The 25,864-nt window shown below is 38.7% G+C and overlaps 1 protein-coding gene across 1 annotated transcript in view; it reads right to left on the bottom strand.

The window, feature by feature from the left end:
• Positions 1 to 1,720: 1,720 nt before the first annotated feature.
• Positions 1,721 to 25,864, bottom strand: part of LOC110452940 (neuroligin-4, Y-linked-like) — a 111,708-nt gene continuing 87,564 nt past the window's right edge. The window contains exon 2 of the mRNA XM_021501700.1: positions 1,721 to 1,876. Coding sequence (XP_021357375.1) covers positions 1,860 to 1,876 — 17 coding nt within the window. The 3' untranslated portion in view covers positions 1,721 to 1,859. The remainder of the gene's footprint in view (positions 1,877 to 25,864) is intronic.

The following is a 25,864-nucleotide window of genomic DNA, read 5'->3' on the forward strand; positions in this document are numbered from 1 at the left end:
ATAATCCAAGATGAATCTTTGGCTCTACTTATTTAATTTCAATCAAAATTACCTGTATTCAAAATAGATAAAGATAAACTGGTTAACGGTATGAAAAACACCGCTGTGACATTGTATAACTAGTGTCAGTATAACACGTCTATACAAATGTGGAATTTGGAATTCAAATTTTGTCACGTTACATGTGGCGATATTTATACAACAATGTGATGCACAAGCGTAGATTCATCAAATATTTACAATCTTGGCGCACACGCTTCCCGCGTGTTTTCTGCCACCACACATCGTATAATGTTTCAAAGTTAATTTCGATGGACACTTCGTCGTTCGCACAGCATAAAAATGGGCTGTTAAAGATATCGACTGGTTTTATGGTCAGCAATCTAAACCACCCTTGGTGATCACAAGCTGGGATGGCATCCCTCTCAAGTGACAGCCCCAAAATGTTACAAAATAATAAGACAATTACTTTTTTTTAGAAAAGAGAAAGCAAATTTCTACTCCACTGCAGGCAAAACAGCCTGGATTTTGTGCTCAATTCTAATTTCTTGTTCCAGTTATAAATTATTTAAGAAAAAAAAAATGTTAAAGTTTTGGACAAAAATTGAAGAAATTAGAAGCCGAATACTGTTTTCAATATCTAAATTTGACTTTTTGATGGTTGACATGATTTAGGTGGGTTACAAGAAAGCTGGCTTGAGCACAGAATACAGGCTTGAGCATGAGAACGGTTTCATGAATGCGGGCCCGGGATTCGAATCCTAGACTTCCGATTGATTTACCCTCGCTCTAACCGATTGATTTACCCTCGCTCTAACCGATTGGGCTACCTGGTTAACAGAGGTTTGGTGAACCATCTGTGTTACAGTTACATCGAAACGGAAGTTAAGGGGAGGTAATTGTATGTAAGACAAACCACACTGCAGTGGGGTAGTGATCCTTAACTATTGTTACAATCTTGGTTTTCTCTAATTTTCTTGTCAATTTCTCCAAACATACGACAAAGCAACACAAATACAAATAAAATCCATCTATGTGATGCATTTATTTTAATGCCCGGATCAAGAGGCACAATGAAAACCCGCGATTCATTTCCAATAGCAGAGGCTTGACATAGAATTTAGCTTAAATAATCGATTATCGTTAAATTTGACCAATGTCGGTGATTGAAAACTACTACATGAAACAATTAAACCCCTGAACACATGCGCAATTAACTAAATTATGGCACGTAAACCTTAGACATGAGTGTTGAGATAAACAAAACAAATGTCAATGAAGAGCAAAACATTTATTCTAGAACTTCATCAATCATCAAATGAAAATGTAAGTACATGTACATATGTATCAGTCACTCGAGATGAAACAAAATATACATGAATATATGCAACATTACCATATCCTCTGTTGGGTTATCTTTCTTTATATCGTCTTTTTGATAATGAATTATAGTATCATGCCTGTTTATTCAGAAACGCCTGGCCTTGATCTCCTTGCACTTTTTCAATCGTCTCTTTGTAGATATTCCCTTTGTTCATATTTTGCCATATTTTTTTCGAATTTCAGATTAGTAATCACTTTGATAAATTTTTTTATTCTTTTTTGATAAAGCATTTTTTTCAAGTTCAAAATATATTTTGATATCCTGAGCGATACGCTTAAGGCTCTTTTTAATTGCACACAACTGCGAATGTCATTGACAAGCAAACGGCAGGTTTGGCAACATCTTCTCTAACAGTAGGAATATATATAGTCCCTTCATTATCAGCGCAGTCAAAGCACGGAACCATGCACAGTCGAGCACTGCACTGCGAGGCTCTACTCTTCTGATCATTCACCTATCGACAACGCTTCATTGGTCACGTGGTACGTCTCACTGGTCAAAGAACATATTTGTATCAACATGATGCTATTCTTCAAACGTCACCATTAACAGAAAAAACAGCCTTTTCTTCATCCACTATTGATATATGCAATCAGCTTAATGGCATCATAACAACAGAGAACCTAAGGCGTAATTCATTAGGTGCATTTTTTTAGATAGTTTGATTTCTAGTTAACAACAGTAAATATACTGCAGGGTATAGTCGTTTATGAACAGATATTTAATGAAAAGCTTTAGATAGAAAACACTTTGTTAATCCATGGAATTAAACGGTATTGTTTTAAGGGTTTATACATGCATGAACATTGAACCATGCTGTTTATTACATACATTTCATTCAAAAGTTAACAGTTATTATATATTTAATATACATTTAGGTACAATATATTTTATAGTTATTATATATGTAATTAACATAGAGGTACACTATATCATATATGTAATATACATGTAAGTACACTATATTTTATAGTTATTATATGATTATGCAATAAACATGTAGGTACACTATATTTTATTGTTATTATATATATAATATACATGTAGGTACACTTTATTTTATCGTTATTATATATGTAATATACATGTAGGTACACTATATTATATATGTAATATACATGTAAGTACAATATATTTTATAGTTATTATATATATAATATACATTGTACATGTAGGTACACTATATATTATAGTTATTATATATGTAATATACATGTAGGTACACTATATTATATATGTAATATACATGTAAGTACACTATATTATATATGTAATATACATGTAAGTACACTATATTTTATATGTAATATACATGTAAGTACACTATATTTTATATGTAATATACATGTAAGTACACTATATTTCCGATACTGTGGTGTCTGTGTCATCAGTGACAACGACATTTCTGGAACAGCCTAAGGTCACCAAGATGTTTGCTTCTAACGGTTGTCTCACATTATTTAGGGCGGGGACATTTTTTTTATGTTTAATGTCAAACAGGGAAAATATATACTAGGTCACAAGTGACATTTTTCAGAACATTCCAATGACATTTATTACATGGTAAAGGTTTCAAAACAGTATACCCTATCCCTTTGAATGTAAAGTATTCGTATTCATAAAAAAACTAACACTGAAACTTATTAACACTGACAAGTAAGTCAGCACTTTATTGCAGAACATGAACAGTGAACAAATAGGACAGACAGGAAGTATATTATGACAGTACACACGTCAACAGATACGACACCAGTTTTTGAGTACTGATGACGATATGCATTTCGACACGTATACTGTACATTTTGACACGTATACTGTACATTTCGACACGTTTACTGTACATTTCGAAACGTTTACTGTACATTTCGACACGTTTACTGTACATTTCGTCACGTATACTGTACATTTCGAAACGTTTACTGTACATTTCGACACGTTTACTGTACATTTCGACACGTATACTGTACATTTGGACACGTATTCTGTACATTTCGACACGTATGCTGTACATTTCGACACGTATACTGTACATTTCGACACGTATACTGTACATTTGGACACGTATACTGTACATTTCGACACGTATGCTGTACATTTCGACACGTATACTGTACATTTCGACACGTATACTGTACATTTCGACGACACGTATACTGTACATTTCGACACTTATACTGTACATTTCGACACGTATACTGTACATTTCGACACGTATACTGTACATTTCCACAGAATGGAAGCTCGTTTAAGGACAACATATATTGAATACCATCATTTCTTTCTCAATACCAAATGGTGTTTTAGAACATGTACATTTAACACGTAATTCGATTTGCTTGTCACCATCACGTAATCTGTAAAAGTTCGTAACTACTCACCTAGTCTGCAACAACGACTGTGAAAGATCCAACAATTTGTACGTAATATGTAACAACTAATAGGATTGGCTCATTACAGCACAAGTAATATGTAACAGCTAATAGGATTGGCTCATTACAGCACAAGCGATATGTAACAAGGAATTTGACTCCCTTACCAACAAACATGTAACCAGCAAAAAGCTAAGAGTATTCTCAATGAACCGGGAAAAATATAAGGGATCACTTTTGAAATTCTTAAATCTGATCTAACTTCAAATCGATGCAGTGGGGAATATTGGTTCAATTAACTGCTATTCCAAGATTGATTGCCCACTCTTATAATGTTATTTAATGTACAAGCATTTTTTTCTTATTTTTTTTTTTATGAATATTGAAAACTCCAACCCTCACATGTTACAGGCGACACAGCTCCAACCCTTACATGTTACAGGGGACACAGCTCCAACCCTTACATGTAACAGGGGACACAGCTCCAACCCCTACATGTTACAAGGGACACAGCTCCAACCCTTACATGTTACAGGGGACACAGCTCCAACCCTTACATGTTACAGGCGACATAGCTCCAATCCTTACATGTTACAGGAGACACAGCACCAACCCTTACATGTTACTGGCGACATAGCTCCAACCCTTACATGTTACAGGGGACACAGCTCACACCCTTACATGTAACAGGGGACACAGCTCCAACCCCTACATGTTACAAGGGAGACAGCTCCAACCCTTACATGTTACAGGCGACACAGCCCCAACCCTTACATGATAAGGGGACACAGCACCAACCCTTACATGCTACAGGCGACATAGCTCCAACCCTTACATGTTACAGGGGACACAGCTCCAACTCTTACATGTTACAGGGGACACAGCTCCAACCCTCACATGTTACAGGGGACACAGCACCAACCCTTACATGTTACAGGGGACACAGCTCCATCCCTTACATGATACAGGGGGCACCGCTCCATCCCTTACATGTTACAGGAGACAGAGCACCAACCTACACAGCTCCAACCCTCACATGTTACAGGCGACACAGCACCAACCCTTCCATGTTACCGGCGACACAGCTCCAACCCTTACATGATACAGGGGACACAGCTCCATCCCTTACATGTTACAGGGGACACAGCTCCAACTCCCACATGTTACAGGAGACACAGCTCCACCCCTTACATGTTACAGGGGACACAGCTCCAACCCTCACATGTTACAGGCGACACAGCTCCAACCCTGACATGTTACAGGGGACACAGCTCCACCCCTTACATGTTACAGGAGACACAGCGCCAACCCTTACATGTTACAGGCGACATAGCTCCAACCCTAACATGTTACAGGGGACACAGCTCCAACCCTTACAAGATACAGGGGACACAGCTCCATCCCTTACATGGTACAGTGGACACAGCTCCAACCCTTACATGATACAGGGGGCACAGCTCCATCCCTTACATGTTACAGGGGACACAGCTCCACCCCTTACATGTTACAGGTGACACAGCTCCAACCCTTATATGTTATAGGTGACACAGCTCCAACTCCCACATGTTACAGGGGACACAGCTCCAACCCTTATATGTTACAGGTGACACAGCTCCAACTCCCACATGTTACAGGCGACACAGCTCCAACCCTTACATGTTACAGGCGACATAGCCCCAACCCTTACATGTTACAGGGGACACAGCTCCAACCCTTACATGTTACAGGTGACACAGCTCCAACCCTTATATGTTACAGGTGACACAGCTCCAACTCCCACATGTTACAGGGGACACAGCTCCAACCCTTACATGTTACAGGCGACATAGCTCCAACCCTAACATGTTACTGGGGACACAGCTCCAACCCTTACATGTTACAGGCGACATAGCTCCAACCCTAACATGTTACAGGGGACACAGCTCCAACCCTTACATGTTACAGGCGACATAGCTCCAACCCTTACATGTTACTGGTGACACAGCTCCAACCCTTATATGTTACAGGTGATACAGCTCCAACCTGTTACAGGCGACATAGCCCCAACCCTAACCCTAACATGTTACAGGGGACACAGCTCCAACCCTTACATGTTACAGGCGACACAGCTCCAACCCTTACACGTTACAGGAGACACAGCATCAACCCTTACATGTTACAGGAGACACAGCTCCAACCCTTACATGTTACAGGGGACACAGCTTCAATCCTGACATGTTACATGGGACACAGCTCCAACCCTTATATGTTACAGGGGACACAACACCAACCCTTACATGTTACAGGAGACACAGCACCAACCCTTACATGTTACTGGCGACATAGCTCCAACCCTTACATGTTACAGGCGACACAGCTCCAACCCTTACATGTTACAGGAGACAGAGCACCAACCCTGATATGTTACAGGTGACACAGCTCCAACCCTGACATGTTACAGGCGACATAGCTCCAACCCTGACATGTTACAGGAGACACAGCACCAACCCTTACATGTTACAGGAGACAGAGCACCAACCCTTACATGTTACAGGGGACTCAGCTCCAACCCTGACATGTTACAGTTACAGGGGACACAGCTCCAACCCTTTCATGTTACAGGAGACAGAGCACCAACCCTGATATGTTACAGGAGACACAGCTCCAATCCTTACATGTAACAGGAGACAGAGCACCAACCTTGACATGTAACAGGGGAGACAGCTCCAACCCTTACATGTTACTGGTGACACAGCTCCAACCCTTATATGATACAGGGGACACAACACCAACCCTTACATGTTACAGGAGACATAGCTCCAACCCTTACATGATACAGGAGACACAGCTCCAACCCTGACGTGTTACAGGCGACATAGCTCCAACCCTGACATGTTACAGTTACAGGGGACACAGCTCCAACCGTTACATGTTACAGGAGACACAGCACCAACCCTTACATGTTACAGGTGACACAGCTCCAATCCTTACATGTAACAGGAGACAGAGCACCAACCTTGACATGTAACAGGGGACACAGCTCCAACCCTTACATGTTACAGGGGACACAGCTCCAACCGTTACATGTTACAGGAGACACAGCACCAACCCTGACATGTAACAGGGGACACAGCTCCAACCCTTACATGGTACAGGGGACACAGCTCCAACCCTTACATGTTACAGGAGACAAAGCTCCAACCCTGACATGTTACAGGAGACACAGCACCAACCCTTACATGTTACAGGTGACACAGCTCCAACCCTTACATGTAACAGGAGACAGAGCACCAACCTTGACATGTAACAGGGGCCACAGCTCCAACCCTTACATGTTACAGGCGACATAGCTCCAACCCTTACATGTTACAGGCGACACAGCACCAACCCTTCCATGTTACCGGCGACACAGCTCAAACCCTTACATGATACAGGGGACACAGCTCCATCCCTTACATGTTACAGGGGACACAGCTCCAACCCTTACATGTGATACAGCTCCAACCCTTACATGTTACAGGCGACATAGCTCCAATCCTTACATGTTACAGGAGACACAGCACCAACCCTGACATGTAACAGGGGACACAGCTCCAACCCTTACATGGTACAGGGGACACAGCTCGAACCGAGGACACCGCTCCAACCCTTACATGTTACAGGTGACACAGCTCCAATCCTTACATGTTACAGGAGACACAGCACCAACCTTGACATGTAACAGGGGACACAGCTTCAACCCTTACATGTTACAGGGGACACAGCTCCATCCCTTACATGTTACAGGGGACACAGCTCCAACCCTCACATGTTACAGGAGACAGAGCACCAACCCTGACATGCTACAGGCGACACAGCTCCAATCCTTATATGTTACAGGAGACAGAGCACCAACCTTGACATGTAACAGGGGACACAGCTTCAACCCTTACATGTTACAGGGGACACAGCTCCAACCCTCACATGTTACAGGAGACAGAGCACCAACCCTGACATGTTACAGGCGACACAGCTCCAATCCTTATATGTTACAGGCGACAGTATGATTGTAGACACTCTCAGCAACACATGCTGACTGTGAAATCAGTGACAATGGCTTAAAGTAGGTTGGTGACGGAAAAAAATCTCTAAGTAGAAAGACACAGTTTATTTTACAAAGTTACATCACTATCTTCGACAAAAGCAACCCCATTGTTTTGGGGAATATTTACTTCGATCGCTCAGTTTATGTTGTTATTTTAAATCACCAATACTTGCCAAATCCCAACCGTCATTTTTCATGGAATGTTTACATTCACAATTTTGACTTAATATCTCGAATAATGCTTACAAATCAGAAGAACTGCTGAATAGAGGTCGGATAACTGTTAAAAATACAGCAGGAATTCCTTAAAACATGCCTACAAATGTACATTGACAAATTAGCATCACTCTGCAAAGACTTGCTTACTTCGACCTACCACTACCTTTCTTTTAAGTTCTGCTCTGGGTGAAGTGTTCACGGGTAGTAATGCATGGTCGTACGATCGCGACCACTGTGCAGCATTGAAGTTTCATCTATCGTAACAAAAATCTGAATAATTAGAGAATGGCTCTAACCGATGTAGTGCTGTTTCCGACCTGACGTTGGTGCAGTGGAGTTTAATGTTTCTAATTAATTCACACCCGTCGGCAGTTAATAGCAGGAACCATTGCCGTTCGTTAATTCGTACGGTAACAAAAGTACATTAACGGAACCACATGAGCACCCCAAAGATCCTCCAAGCTACATGTCATCTCTACGCCATATCCAATTACGATATTATTTGTATCACGTGACATGTGTTTGTTTCACCTCTGGTTGAGATATATTTCATTTGCTACAACTTGTGTGTGTGTGTGTGTGTGTGTGTGTGTGTCGCACTGACTGTTTTATTAGTTGATATAAAAAAATGTAGCAGTTATTTCGAATAATTGTTATCTTAATATTGGCACACCGCTTATCATACTGTTTCGGTAGCTTGTTCTTAGTTCGAGTCGCCACGGACAATAAAATGTCATAATGAAAACACCACAGATATTTGACTTTAATAACGAATTCGTGACCATTTTTCTATTTATCTAGCATATCCGACATAGTGACAAATATTCTAGGAAGTGATGTCAGCTCTACAGCCAGATTCGCTTGCGAGCGAAGGCATTACGGAACGAACTTTTTATTTGGATTTGGCAAACGTTTACCTAACTGTGAGTGTACCGTTGGTTATCACACCATGTCTACTGTGACGTTTTCATAGCTGATATGCAGCAGCTAATTCAGATGTGATAACGTTGAAGTCCCTTCAATCTTAAACGTGAGATGTATATATTAATATTCGAGGTTCACACTCACATAATCGCTGGCTATGTTGAATCGGAAGAAGATATATATGCTGCAAATATATGTGCAAACGGATGAGCGTATGAGATAACTTATGTTAAGGAACGGCATTGTTTCGCCGATATCTCATATAAGGGGCATTGTAAACCTTCAACAGATATGTTACACTGTTTGCAATAGTTCGTCTTATACATTTCCCATTCTAAACCCTTTATACAATCTACGTTTTTCAGTCATGGTCATTGCGGTAATAATTTAATTTATTTAACATACTACTACTTCATGCATTGTACAAACAGTTTAAATCCAGCTAGCACGGCTAGAATATTGGCCTCTCGTGTGAAATATCTGCACAGTCAAACTGTAGAGACCTAACATGAACACTGGTCGAACACTGTCATAACAACCAAGCGGGTTGCTGTAGCTTCTCTTAACAAAGTACTACATTTCCAAGTCTGCAGAACATTACTTCGATAACAAACAAATAATTAAACTGTGGGCTTTTCTCGATGTGCCGCATTCATTCGTTAGCCTAGAGCTCTGGTGTCGACTTGCTGCCGTTTAATGCGGTTTACAGATATCAATCCTTGAATTTGTCTGTCGCGATTTTCAGTGATGTCTTCGTCTGTGAGCTTTATATAGTTTAACGGCACCTCACAGATACTAGTATCTAAACATCTAACAGGATCTCCGCGGAAACTTTACTTGTCAAATGTTGGCGACATGAAATTGCCGCTAGTCATCTATATAAGGTAACACACTGTACACGTCTACTGTAGAGCATACACACGGTTCTAGCATTGTAGAGTATATACTTTCTGTAATAATGGCACCCATTTTTATATTTCCAACACTGTTTACAAACAACGTGTTTATTTTACATAAACAAGTGTTAACCTTTTCTTATATTGACTCTGCGTGGAACATGCTGCAAAGACTGAATATTGGTCAGTTTATATTATACATACATTTCCCGTGTGGTAGGGAAACAGTATACTTCGTTTCCTTGAAATTTTGAATTGCTGTCAAAATATGAAAACAGTTTGTGTTATGAGATGATAATCCTGAAGCATTCTATAGCAGTCGTTTTAAAAATACAGCATGAAAGTTTTGCTGTTTGTTGGTAAGTTGTTCATGGTCTTATCAGCTAGACACAAGTGTTCATCCTATTTCATTTAAATCATAAATTTCCATTAAAAAGAAAATCCACCACGTGGTTCTGTTGTACTTTTATACAATACAATTCACTAAAGAACAGAACTGGGAAGCATTGTTCCTTTTAAGAAATCCTTGTTTTTGTACATGAAATATTTTCACACCGATATGTTCTTGACAATTCCTAAAAAGCAACAGAATTTTGAGATTGTATGTCATAGAGATGATATATACAATTAGTTTGCTATTCAAATTATCTTTCTTCAACTTACAGTTGTCAAATACAGTTCTGTGCGTGTGTATTGAATGCATCAAAACCTTTTAATATATTTTGCGGCGGAAGGCAATTAACACTGCACTTTACTTCGTCTTTCTAAATCTTCGGTGTTATTCCCACATGTTGTCTGTATCATGTAATACAATGCATTGTATACAGGGGAAACATCATCATCTCAAGAAGAAAAAAAAGGATAGGTCTGCTGTCCGGATTTTTTAACAACACATGAAAAACATGTTTTCGTTTATCATTGTTTCAACATTGCTTCGCTTTGAGCATAGTTAGAATACATATTCTTCTGAAAAAGGTAATGTCGGATTCTAGCCAAAAATAAAATACCATCTGGTGGACGAAATATCAATAACCTGACATATCAACAAAACATCCCGGTAAGTACCGTGGAATCAGATATTTGAGCTGGGCCTAAATTTCTAGCTTTCCCGAAAAAACATTATTTCGAGGGTTTTTGCATGTAGGCTATTCAACTATATCTTACAACCCCTTAATTCCAAATTTACATGCAGGCAAAAGGTGAAATGAATTAGACTGAAACAACACAGTCAATAAATATCAACATTGAAGAAAGCTCAGCGATTTATGATTGTGTTAGTATGTGATGATTAGTAAATCAAAACGTGATACATGTAGCAATAAATTTCATATATAGTTTCGGCTTATTAAGTAAGAGTTGGAGGAAGCTATTGTTATTGCTATAGTATCTCGCTGTGAATCAAAACAATATTAACGTACATACTTGACATAATGAACAAATCCCTGGTTTCAATGACAAGCCAATTAAATACAAATTCTTGAAATCGATGTGCAATTTGACATTGGAAATAAATTTGAGTTCCCGCGTGAAACAACGTGTTAAATTAAAACTTTTTGGATTATACACTTGTAGGTGATGCTCAAAATGGTCGTATGTAGGAGGTACGCCTCATATTCAATTAACCATTGAGTATGCATAGCTACTGATGGGAAGTATTAATGTTAAGTGTTGTAGTTACTATAACAAGGATGGATACAAACACTGAAGACCTTAAAAATGTGACATAGAATTCTGCCATTTATGATACCACTACGGTCAAGACAATTTCAGCAACGATAATCATTATCACTTCTTGCGAACACCTCCCGGGGTGTTCCATTTGAGATTGTTTTGCATTTTGTAGATAGTTTCCGTAAAGATGAACTTGTTATTTGTAAGCAATCTTTGTCACAGTTTGGACTTTGCTTTATACCACCTCCAAGGCGTTAGTACGATTGATGATGGTCGCCTTATGTTATGTCTGTTCTCGGAACTTAAACAGACACATACAGGAGAAGCTATGTAAATAGATTATATTTATCAATAACAATGTAATCAATAGGAACTATCGGAAGAGTGCTAGACAGTTTGTGACAACTCTAAGTTTTTTTCGTGGTTGGAAGCAATTAAAGGAATATAATGAGAATCATATGATACCTTGACAACACAATATCCTGCACGACTAGACCGGCGTTTGTCATTTATTGCTCTAGAGTTGGGATGGTTGTGTTATACAGATTTAATGTGTTATACAGATTTAATTCATAAATACCTCAAAAATAAAGTACATATATTTGTCAGAGGGAGAAAATGTTTAATGTTTATTTAATTGTTTTCATTCTTGAAGACATTTAATTATGATCTAATTTATTGTATAAAGAGATCCTAGAACAACTGCCCATCCTATACTAACATACTAAAGAATTTTAAGTTCATGGAAATTAATTGAACTATGAAGCAGTTGATGGTCAATTGATAATCACTTTGACTCTAGAGTGTTGAAATGCATATCCCAAACTTGGACCCAGGCATGCTGATATAACTTTATCGGAAAAACATTCATGTGTTAAGATTAATACAATAGGGAACGGGCAAGTATCAACAGTCACTCATAGTGATGAGCATAGAACGTCTCTAGTTATGTGTGATTCCAAGAGAGTATAATATCCTGCGATGTAGTTATTTATATAGAAAAAGACAAAATATTTACGACACGTGCTGGCTCAACAACTGTAGATCCCAATGATCAATGCAGCGAAACCATTGCTGGCTTACGAAAAGAGATGGCAGGTCTGTATGAGTCTACGTCATTAGGAAAAGAAGAAAACGAGCGTAAAATTTGGTCCGGAAACTATAATTAGCAGTTGTGACACAGTTTTATACTGGTTTACCAACAAATGCCTTGTTTTTATTGATTGTCACTTTCTGTACGTCAGTTCTCTGCAGTAGTAAGTTTCTATCATTTGAGAATGAATTTCTGAGACTACAGTGTCGGAGTTTCTTAACCGTTATAAACATACCATTGTGGCAACAACTACAGAGGCAACATGCTAAAATTCCTTGACATCTAGAACTGACTACAGTTGGTACATATAGGTTCGTTACATAGTCGCAGACCTACCAATGTCTGTTGAAAATAATGTTTCCCGTTTTATTACTGTAGAATCTATAAATGACCCAGGAGTTATTAAATATTAATACGAAAATGTCACAGAATATGTCTCCCCATCGAGTATTATTACATTTTTCTCTCTTAATATCATTTGCTACCAGACATTTTGGCGTTCCCTGGGGGTTGTAACAGTTCATTCAATTCTTATGAATTATTACGATTTTGTATACAGTATATACTTCAGTTTAATATCTGTTTCATATCATCTTTCAGTTGTTTTACACTATTTTGTTCATTTTCAGCCGTTTGGTCTCACTTCTATCATTCTTTCACATTACATTATCCTACAAAATGTAACTTATATATTTGTATTTACATTACCACTACAAAATCCTATATAAGCATTTGCAAAAGATCGTACATACAGTTATGAACGCAAGTCGAATGCATACATATTTACCATGAAGCCTAGCGTCCATACAAGCATTATGTTTGCCATTCAATCCTTATGTACAGTACTATACACAAATAAACTTATAGCTGTCCGTATAATGTGTTGACTTGTTCGATTCCTAAAATCGGAACTTAGTTCTGCTAATTAGCTTTAAGATTTAGTTTGAAGAAAGACGATGTATTATTCTCAGATATTATTAAATTACAAATGGCTCGTGCTAAAAAGCAGTGATGACTTTTTAACATTAAAAACCACTGTCGATAATTGAACGAACACATTGATTAACTGCTCAACAATGGATGGAGTGCATGGAATCATAATCGAATGCACCCAAGTCACACCAATTACTACAACAACAAACTACATGAAACAGATTAACCAATTCATGACAGTGACTGTTATCCAATGAGCAAATGATTCACTCACTATTCAAAGGTTGGTAGCCGGTTAAAATACGAGTATCTTCCTACAGACTCTGTGAGGAAATATTCCTCTTTAACTCGTTCAATAGGGACTCAAACTTGCACCTTTTTAGTCCTAGGTTCGATCCCTAACGGATGCTTTGACGAAATAATTACCCCTAGATGTTGCATTGGCGCCAAAGAAGGGAACTGGATTATTTTAACCAAAATAGTCTGTCGTGTTTTTGAAAGCATCGCTTTTACTTCTGAAAACACTCCAGACGATTTTGTTCCTGGTGTGTGAGTATCCTACTAACCCCGTTAGGTAGATTTTCTCTTAAAACAGACTTTGTAATTACTAGCCTCTTCCTACTTACCAGGTAAGTGGGATTTTCTCTCATGGCAGCCTTTTTTAATTACTAACCGCTTCCTACTAACCAGGTAAGTGAGATTTTCTCCCATGACAGCATTTTGAAATACTTTCTACTTCCTACTTACCCGTTTAGGTAGATTTTCTCTCACGACAGCCATTTTTATTATCAGGCGCCTCTTACTAACGCGGTAAAGGTGATTGTCGCTTATGGCAACCTTTTAAAACACCAGCCGCTTCGTACCTACCCGATATGGAATTTGATCCCTTCCCAGAGACATTGAAGAAATAAAGAACTCTGTTCCAGTGGAGACGAGTCTTTCTTAAAGCCACTCAGGCGAAACACTAGCTTCTTTATGTCAACCTGGTAGGGATACTTTCTTTTGAGCTTAGAGGAGAAAGCTTCAGACGAGCAAACCAGTGGCCCGAGACTCGACCTCCTATAGGAGCGAAGGGGAGCATACATCACATCATTGTATCACCAAGTAGTTCAATCAAACATATATCCAAATCTGATCGTTGACTCATTACCACGAAAAACAAATGTACTGCTGGAATACTTATATAAGCCGAATATTGTTTTATGATTTCGCAAACAGATCTCAACTTTAACATTCGCCAAGATGATTTAATATCAGAAATATTAAATGATTACTCAAATATAACTGAGTTTTTTTAAGATATATAACTGTGCAATAGGATGCCGTTACTAAGCAACAAAGCAAGCTGAGAAGTACATTGAGATATTGAGTGAACTTCTGAGTTACACAAAAAAAAGGGGGGGAAAAGAAAAGTAAAAAATCAATGACCTTGACTACTGAGCTTGGCAATAATCATCGCAATACAAGTTTTTGAATTTATTAAATCACATATTGCGCGCAAATGCTTCGGCCTAGAGGAGAATTGTGTTATAAAACAACACAACATAAATCTGACCATTCCCTGAACGAATTGATTCCGCTTCTGTGTCATACTATACAAACGCTTAAACATAGTCTTATCAACAAGGTTAGCACAACGTTTGGATTTTGATTGAAACCACGTTTGGATAGAGACGACACATATCGCACAATAAACGTAGTTACAGGACATTAGTTTGGTGAACAAATTAGCTGTATATAGCTTCCGGTTCATCAAGGTCATATCAATACGTTGATGGCATAATACATCACTCCCGGTACGGTATATCATAACAAAGTGACAATCGGTTTTACATAAAATGCAACGTCTCATTCCTTTCAAGGTCGAACGCAGTTATTTATATCACTAGCTGATGTAGACAATATCCTGATATTATACAAGGCAATGTGTATGTAGTTAGATCCAATGGCACTGTACACGCCCACGTCAGTACAGCACAAATGTATTATTACTTCAGAACCCTGGCTTCATATTGAATATGAACCGGTTACACTTCCTTAGCAGAACTATAAACAGCTCTCCCATGACACCGCTAAATCAGGAAACATTAAATGAGAACTGCAAGAAAACATCAATTTATAAGATTTTTTTTTTTTTATTATTTGAGTATTTCTCTCGTGACATTGTTTAAGCAAAAATCATCACACGAGAATGTACATGTACCACTACGTGACTGCGGCGAGATACGGCCCTATAACAACGTTACACAGGCTGGTTTTTTCTCTCGTGTCACTTTTACCTGAAAAAAACTCTCTGTATCAATGCGCACTGAGACTGCGCAGTTCGAAAGCTTTCCGTAGTAGGTGTTTGGTTTTTGATGCGTACTTATACGATCCTGCATGCTATATGTTATTTTTCTTTGGTGAATTAAACACATTTGAACTTATTTATAGCCCTAATGACTGTTTCCTTTGTCTTAAACCCGAATTTATCGGCACACCGTCTTATCCGACCAATTAGTAAAATCCAAGGTTTGACTTTACAATAATAAAGCTAATTAAACAAAACGCTGCATTAATAACAAACATGAGGCATTTTGTTTTCTCTGTCGTGTTTTTGAAAGCATCGCTGTTACTACTGAAAACACTCCAGACGATTTCCTTCCTGGTGGGGGAGTATGACAGCATGTAATACTAACCGCATCCTACCGACACGGTTAGGTAGATTTTCTCTTATAACAGCCTTTTTAATTACTAGCCTCTTCCTACTAACCAGGTTAGTGAGAGGAAAAGGTAAAAAAAAAGAGCATTATCCCAATGTGAGAGGCATAGTTCATATAGTTGAATTTGACTTGAATTGGCAAAACTTTTAACAGAATAAAAATTCACCAAGATTGCGTCATTGTCGTTATACCAATGGCTATTACAATAGATACAAGCAGTGGTTCTAGTCTGCAGACTAATAACTGTTTGTCTGGTCGAGTTCTGTATCAACTGGACACCTACGGTCATATACATGTACGATAGAGTCGAGTACAGATGGTGGGGACACTCGGGGGTCACTTTAAACGCCATTTCACAGAAACGTCACAATCTGGACACAGTAACATAATAACCGTCCCATTCACAGCCGCCTGACAAAGGGCATCATGTGACTTAGGCGAGACCATCGAAAAGGAAGACAAGAGAGGAAACGGATGTTCTGTATCATGACGATTATTGCAATGGATGCAGTAGATTGATACGTTTATATACCAACCAAAAGACGTGCAAATATATCTGGTAAGTTCGAAATACTGTGAACTCACTAGTATTCGTGGTTTTTTTATTTTCATGAATGCATGGGTCATGTTCATCCACTACTTCATAGGCGACGAAGTAATTACAAGTGTAACATAAAGCAAATCTACGTCTGAGTGGGTACTCGTTATCCACGAATTAAGGTATCAAAAATGGTGTTTTGTCTGGAAACCACGAAATTTTGTCTCCACGAAAATATCTGATTTCCCAGTGATAGTGGACAGCAGCGCCTGCATTCGATGTACGTTGATGAACAAAACTGTCTTACCGAGTTTTAGTCCAAATCTATGTTTGCAATTAGCACCTAAAGATCCCTGTCCCACTGCAGTGTTTTTTCCCTTTCTACTGTAACTTCCCGTTAACTTCCGTTTTAATATAACTGTAGCACAGTTGGGCTTGTACACTTCTGTTGCCCGAGTAGGTCTATCAAATAGAGCAAGTGAATTACAATCGGAAGTTCGTGACTCGAATTCCGGTCAATCCCCTCTTACAGCATGTTTATTTTCATCTTTATTAATTCTCTTAAAGTCTCGCATGGTACTGTATGTTTTTTTTCCAGTAATTATGTATTAACACTATAGCTATGTCGGATAAATCCGTTTCCATAACTTACATGTAGTTACATACTGTTGGCAGTGGTAAGGGGGACCTTAAATATTTACTTTAATTTGTTATTCACCGAGTATCCAAGTATCGCTGTGCTTATTTGGTATTGATTTTATTTTAATTTGTTCTTTTACAATGAAACGTATTTGTTGATTGTCAACAGCAAAGGCTACAAAAAGAAGTTTGCAACTTCAATAAAATGCGTTTCCTTGAAAACGACGACCCTCTCGGGGTATATGGAGACGTTATTTGTATGATAGGGGCTATATATACCATGGTTTGATTAAGTATCTAATCATGCATACAAGGTCATATCATTGAACGCTATTGTATATGCAGCTTATAGTAAGTATATACTCAAACCATGTAAATTATATAAAAGTCATTCCGTTTCATATATAAAGTTTCTACCATAAAGTGGAATAGAATGATATAACTTGTAGGCACATTAACGTCTAAAAACGAGTGACCGCTATATTAATGTCAGCGGACACAGAGGCGCTGGCCGAACTAACATGTTTTCCTTCCACTGCTATCATTGCTTTTTTTGGTTGAGATTAGAGATTTTTAATAGAAAATCAGCCAGGAATGTGAAAAACAATTTCGGGTTAAAAATAGACCCCAGACCAGAAAAGAATTACTCTTGAACACGCCGGGTTTAGCCATACGTCTGATTAGCCCTCTTTACGGCATTCACTATCTAATACCAAAACATCAGCAAATCTTCTCGGCGAAAAAAAAATGAACATATCTTTACCCAATACACAAGTGCTGCTCAGTCACAATCTGTAAGAATGCTCATGGCATGGCAGAGTTGTTATCCCATTAAACAAATAATGTCAGTACTTCTTCATTACCTTGGCCTATTAAATCATCTCATTAATATTCATGAATAGTGATATGTCTTCCGTGAAGGATCTTTAGTTTTAATTATTTAAATCCTCAGGGACGCATTTCAAATATCATAATTAGCTTCAGTTCATGGAAATGATTTGACAAATAACACCCGTACATACAGTAGCAGTACCATATAAAACATCGGAGTAGTGTAGGCGTACACGCCTTGCGTACAGTAGCAATACCATGTTAAACATCGGAGAAGTGTAGGCGTACACGCCTTGTGTACAGTAGCAATATCATGTAAAATATCGGAGTAATGTAGGCGTACACGCCTTGCGTACAGTAACAATACCATGTAAAATATAGGAGGAGTGTAGGCGTACACGCCTTGCGTACAGTAGCAATACCATGTAGAACATCGGAGTAGTGTAGGCGTACAAGCCTTGCGTACAGTAGCAATACCATGTAGAACATCGGAGTCGTGTAGGCGTACACGCCTTGCGTACAGTAGCAATACCATGTAGAACATCGGAGTCGTGTAGGCGTACACGCCTTGCGTACAGTAGCAATACCATTTTTAACATCGGAGTAGTGTAGGCGTACACGCCTTGCGTCCAGTAGCAATACCATGTAGAACATCGGAGTAGTGTAGGCGTACGCGCCTTGCGTACAGTAACAATACCATGTAAAATATCGGAGTAGTGAAGGCGTACACGCCGTGCGTACAGTAACAATACCATGTAAAACATTGGGGTAGGCGTACACGCCTTGTGTACAGTAACAATACCATGTAAAACATCGGATTAGTGTAGGCGTACACGCCTTATGTACAGTAGCAATATCATGTAAAATATCGGAGTAGTGTAGGCGTACACGCCTTGCGTACGGTAGCAATACCATGTAGAACATCGGAGTAGTGTAGGCGTACGCGCCTTGCGTACAGTAACAATACCATGTAAAATATCGGAGTAGTGTAGGCGTACACGCCTTGCGTACGGTAGCAATACCATGTAGAACATCGGAGTAGTGTAGGCGTACGCGCCTTGCGTACAGTAACAATACCATGTAAAATATCGGAGTAGTGAAGGCGTACACGCCGTGCGTACAGTAACAATACCATGTAAAACATTGGTGTAGGCGTACACGCCTTGTGTACAGTAACAAAGAAGTCTTTATTAAAGTATTGAACTATAGTCGTTTTCCTACCAGATTCTTATGCATATAAACTTAATCTATTTTACAACATTGTTGGATCAAGTTATATCAACTTATGTTTATCAATCATGTTTGCCCGGGTGTAGTATGAACCTAAGTGAAACCCGTCCGCATTGGTGAACGGCGAGTGTGTTACCTACTGCGCGGCCCTACCGCTTATACACTTCTATTGTCCCTATGGTCGAGTTGACCTTTGTTTATTTAATCATATCAACATTATGTCATCTTTTGTGAAATTTTATCTTCATTGATCTGAATCTAGTACCGTAAGATAATAAAGCAACATATCAAGAACAAGCAGGTTTCAGTATGTCACTTGCATAAATTCATTCAAAGACAACAGTGGTTTTCGTTTTGTTTGGTAGTCACATTGATCCAAAGTCCTAGGATTTGTCAGCCCCTTAATTTATGGGGAGTTTAACAGCCCCTTAATATCTTAAAACCCTACTCAGCCTAGGTGTCAAGGGGATTTGACAGCCCCAGTCATCAGTGAGCTCTGTGGATTTTGCTATCCCTAGTCACCATTGGGGTCTGGGTGTCTGACAGCCCCTGTCAACAGTGAGCTCTATGGGTTTTGTTATCCCTAGTCAGCATTGGGGTCTAGGTGTTGGACAGTCCTAGTCAACAGTGAGCTCTATGGGTTTTGCTATCCCAAGTCAGCATTGGGGTCTAGGTGTTTGACAGCCCCAGTCATCAGTGAGCTCTATGGGTTTCGCTATCCCTAGTCAGCATTGGGGTCTAGGTGTTTGGTAGTCCTAGTCAGCCGTGCGTTTTGTGGAGTTTGAATAAGTCTAAACAGAAGTATGTTTTATGGAGTTTGAGTGTAATAATTGACCGTGATGTTGCGACATGTTGGCACCTCCAGTTTGTGGGGGTTGAGAGTGGCAGTAATTTCTGAATTCACTCTAAGTTGGATTTTCAAGGTGCAATGCGTTTGCCAACGTTTGCATACTTTCATGTCGGAAAACGAGTGTTCGATTCCCGTTAAAGACTTCACTTATAAGCGAGCTTGTTAAAACGACATTATAATAACTCATTGAGTCATTTATGCATATCTCGGAGGGATCTTTGTACACCATAACGAGTGTCAATGTCAACTTACTTGTTAATGATGCATGAATATACAATCTAATAAAATACTGAAAATTTGGGAAAGTTACATTCAGGAGATAGTCATTTTGTTCTTAAAAAGGGAAATTACACTATGTGATTTAAAAAGCCTGAGAAGCTACATGTTTCAGGTGTACAGTGAAAGCATGGTTATACAGTGTAGTTGGATATGTACGCTATCATACGCACTGCACGTTCAGATGGAATTCATTGTAGATGTGGAGTTGAAGAAGTCTATATGTATTTATATACTTTGTGTGTAGTGCATATTATTGTATATGTTGTGTATCTATATTGAATATGTAGCATATATATCATACACAGTGTATAAACAGTGTATATGCTGTGTACATAACTGTATATATAATATATTTATGATGTATATCTATTAAATAAACAGTGTATACATGTATGTAACATTTATATATTGTATACATTGTGTGTGTATTTACACATAATGTATTGTCCATATAATGTACACGTAGTGTATATACATTTTATATATTGTATATATAATCACATATGCAGTGGTTATGTAGTGTACATGTATATGAATGCAAAGCAAAACAAAAATGGTAGCCATCTGAACAATAGATTTGTACACGTGTACCGGTCAATACGACTCCGGTCTAAAGATAGTTTTATTGAAACATGGATTTTTTCATTAAACAGGAACTGTTTGCTTTAACACCCCGGCAATGAAACTGTGAAGCAGACACAATGTGTACACATTTCCTGGCTATCAAATCAAAGACCTGAGGAAAACGGAAACAACAGGAAATGGAATTGTTTGTTATGTTATTGACTTAAATTAGATATTGCTGTTACAATGGTCAACGAGGACTTAGCAAGTCCGATCAGCTGATCTTTGACACTTTCGTGACCAGTACTATGGTCTCGTTGTTGTCATGTTTGCAGAAGTCGACGGTTTTGAATATCTGATAGAAGCAACTTACGTCATATACAAATAGTTCACACATGATAAGTGTAAGATAACTGAAATGTCACGATATGAACACAGTTGCATGACACATATATATGGCTATAAGTGGTCATATTATCATGACAACTGGCTGACCAGAGCTGTCTAGGAAGACAACAAGCTAACCTTGGATATTTAGGCAGACAACTTCATAACCAGAGTTTCTATGGTGACAACGGGCTAACCAGAGCTGTCTAGATAGACAATAAGTTAGCCAGGAGTATTTAGGTAGACAACATCAGAGAAGCAGAGGTGTCTAAGGCACACGACATCATAACCAAAGGTACCTAATGATACAGCGGTCTAACCAGAGCTATCTATGAAGAGAGTTATTTAACCAGGGGCGTGTAGGCAGACAATAGCCTATTCAGAGACAACGTTCTAACCATATGTGTCTACGTCGAGAACGGTTTCACTAGTGCTGCCTTGCAAGACAACATGTTTACAAGTGGAACAGGTTAACTTGGGGTATCACGTGAGTGAACATGTTATACAAATGTGTCTAAATGAAACAATGGTTTAATCAGAGATACCCAAGGAGACAACGGCCATGATAGAGGTACATACGGAGATAACGAGCTATAATTCTCTAGGGACCTCTGGATAGCCATTTATCTCCCTGGCAACCTCTGGTTAGTCCGTTGTCTCCCTATACGTACTAGATACCTCTGGATAGCACTTTGTCTCCCTGGGCACCTCAGACTTGCTCCTGTTTTTTTTAAACCCGGAAATGAAACTGCATATGTTCCTTTATACAATGTATCCATGAAAACAACGTTCAGCAATATGTTACATTGTAACAGGAGGACAACGGGCTAACCATATATATCTAAAATGACTTAGGGCTAACAAGAGGTACCTTATTAGAGGATGGGCTGCAATGGGTCCCTATGGAGAACAGTGGAATACCAGAGAAGCATAATGACACAACGGCGTACCTAAAGGTATTTAGTGAGACAACGGGTTTGCAAGAGGTGCTTCAGGAAACATCAGACATAAGAACGATATGATCTCCTGTCATGTGATAGCCAGCATATAGACAAGGCAAAAGCATCTGTCGTCCTACATACATTATATATCGCATCTGACTTAACGTTGTATCTAATAGGGGATCAGAGAAACACACAACTCCACTAAACTGGAGAGGATAGCTTTTCCGAAACAAACTTGTAATGGTTACTTTTGAAAATTGTACATACTGTTAAATCAGATATTTTCGTGACGACCTAATTTCGAGGTTTCCCGACAAAACACCATTTCTATTGTATATAAACTCGTGGATTACGAGTACCAACTCCAATGTAGAATTGCTCTACATCAAACTTGTAATTACTCCGTGTTGTTATGAGTGATATGAGAAGTGGTTTAAGGATCCCTGTCTCACAGCACTGTTGTTTTTCCTATATACAGTACCCTTCCCCTGACTTCCCTTGGATATAACTGTAGCAAAGTTGGGCTAGGACAACTTCTTTGTATGACCAGGTAGCACAATCGTTTACAGCGGTAGTACAGTGTATATCAATCTGAAGTGCAGTGTTCGAATCCCTGCTGATCTGTTTATACCTAAAATATTATTGTTAATTATATTTTGTTTATTTCATTCTTATTATTTGATTTAAAAGTCCCGCAAAGTATGCTAATCTTTTCCGAAATAATTGATCAAAACTAAAGTCAAGCAGGAAAATTAGTTTCCAAACCTTCGTCACAGTTTTTGCCAGTGGTAGGATGATCCTTAATCTACACCAAGATTGTTAGTGTCAGGTCCTCTATGCTAGACACTGTCACTGCTTAATTAAATAATAAAACGTTTCACACATTAACAGAATACACACGTGTTTGTTGTAGAAGAACAATTTCCTTAAGGAGGAATGTTTTCGCTGCAGACAGAAATCCTCTGTACATGATGATACAATGTAATGACTATAAGGACTATGGAACATCCCGTTTGATTGGACGTGTCAGGGTCAACCATAGACAGCTTGATCAAGTAATTATGGCGTCATTATCTCGCGCAGAGCGTGTCTCAGGGGACAGAACCTTTACGGTCACGTCATAACTCTTGCAGTTTACGGCAATGTAGTACGGATGTTAATTTCGTTCCATCGACCAGAGTTAGTGTACAAAGTGACACCAACATATAGGAACGTGCAACAGTCGTAAGTCGCTGTTGAAGCAGCTGGTACCTCTTTGTGTCTATTCAAAGCATGATACAATGAACACGTCATCGGTTTACATTCTCAAAAAGATATCTTCAAATATATTTACTACCTACGTTCTCTGTATAATAATATGCTGCATGCGAAAATGTTGCTGAGTCTTTAGTTAAATCGGTGTGTCACTAGTCATTGTAGAAGTCATCTATATCAATAAGATATAATGTTCACGTGGTCAAAGATATAACGATATGTATTCATACAAGATGAGGGCAGATATCTATTTCATAGAAATCTCATTTCTTTGGAAAGTATCAAATTATATAACGAAATAGTCTTCACAGGCACGCGGTGTTTACAGTCAGATTGTGTTCATAGTAAGGAATTTTATGGACATGTGATCTTTTTAGACAGGCTATCTTTATAGGCAGTTTACCTTGTGGACAGGTGATCTTAATAGACAGGTGCTCATTCAAACAGGTATTTGTTATAGACAGATGGTCAGACGAAGAGATGTCTTATCGAAAGGTGGTTATACCGACATGTGTCTTTATAGACAGGTTACCTTGTGGACAGGTGGTCTTTATAGACAGTTGGTCATACGGACAGTTGGTCTTTATTGACAAGGAACTTTATATACAGGTTTTACTTTAAATTGCACAGTGTCTGCAGACAGTTGCCGACTGTAGTGCATTGAAACCCGTTCATCTACAGTGTACCTCAAGAATATTTGCCCAGTCGCTTTACAGAATACAGGCTTTTCCTGAAATCTCCAAGGTGTTATACGCTATTCGACGAGTGCTCGCCAAGTACCAGAGCACCAAAGTGTAATTCCAACTGCAGCCATTGTATGGCTTCTGTTTACAAGGACAGTGTTAGGGTTTCTTGGTCGTACCGAATCATGGAGTATGGCTAATGCATTTAAATTAAATTTAAACCGGTTGTAATCATGAAAATTAAATTTATTCCGATCTTGATTAAATCATTATTCAGTTAGAAATATAATGGTTACATTAATCTGAGACAGAATTGACTTTCAATATTAAGATATTCCGACTAGGTCAGGTTTTTATATGCTATGCGGCAAACTACCGGTATTACCCACGCATATCTAAAGACAGACATTACCAGTTTTGTCTAAAAAAAAAAGGTAACGTTATCGTACTGAGCTTTCCCCACATCCTTTGATACGTACATGAATGTGTTGAGAAAAGATAGTCTTTAATCTAAATTCAAATTATATCATGGTATAAGTTTTATACAAGCATTATACTTCAATGCCTGTCGTGCACGCAGACATGTTCAATACATTGAAGGTTGGAGGTGAGCTATATGCCTTTTTAAAACTGACGGGAAAAGCACAACGGGTGTCACGTTTGGGCCTTCCGTACAAACTAGCTTGATGTTGGTCCATGATATCTAAAATTTTATTTGGTGCTCTCTCGGTTTATTCTGTTGTCTTTTCGCTCCACATTTAGGCTAGGATATCGATCTGATGTGATGTTCTCAGGTATAACATTTGTATCTCTTTTCCTCAGGAAGACTTTGACTGAAGGTGGTAAAACGCAGCTGTTTTAGGTCTTGTTCGGAAATGTAGCACCTTGGATTTGTACTTTTCCTTCGGTATTAATAGACGTGCTTTGACAAAGCACGAATATATACAAAACACATCAACCCTGTGACAATCATCAGAAATTGCCTGTTTATGTTGGTGGGTTTTAACCCTGTCGATCGGCTGTAGCTAGATAATAACACAGGCGGATGTGCTTACAGAGTCACGTGCTATGCTCTTTATATCTGAACAGGGAACATTAATGGAAACACAGAAAACCTAACATCGTAAGTCCACATACATTGATTACTGAGCAATGTCATGTTCATGTAAAATTTGGAAACGTCAGAGAAACACACAGATCCTCTTTAACCTGTTTTTATTCCCATCAAAACCAATCGACGAATTTGTAGGGATATTAAGAATAGCATCTAAATGGGTGTCTTGTGTAACCGACAACAAATAAATAACTTTGGTACGGGAACTTGCTCCCCTCTCGAGTATTAAAGTTCATTTAAAACTTGATCGATATCTTGTATTCGCATTTGGTTTAAAATGTTATGACTCTGAATGGT

Source organism: Mizuhopecten yessoensis, unplaced genomic scaffold, assembly GCF_002113885.1.
Source record: "Mizuhopecten yessoensis strain PY_sf001 unplaced genomic scaffold, ASM211388v2 scaffold6981, whole genome shotgun sequence".
Classification (NCBI taxonomy): Eukaryota; Metazoa; Mollusca; class Bivalvia; order Pectinida; family Pectinidae; genus Mizuhopecten; species Mizuhopecten yessoensis.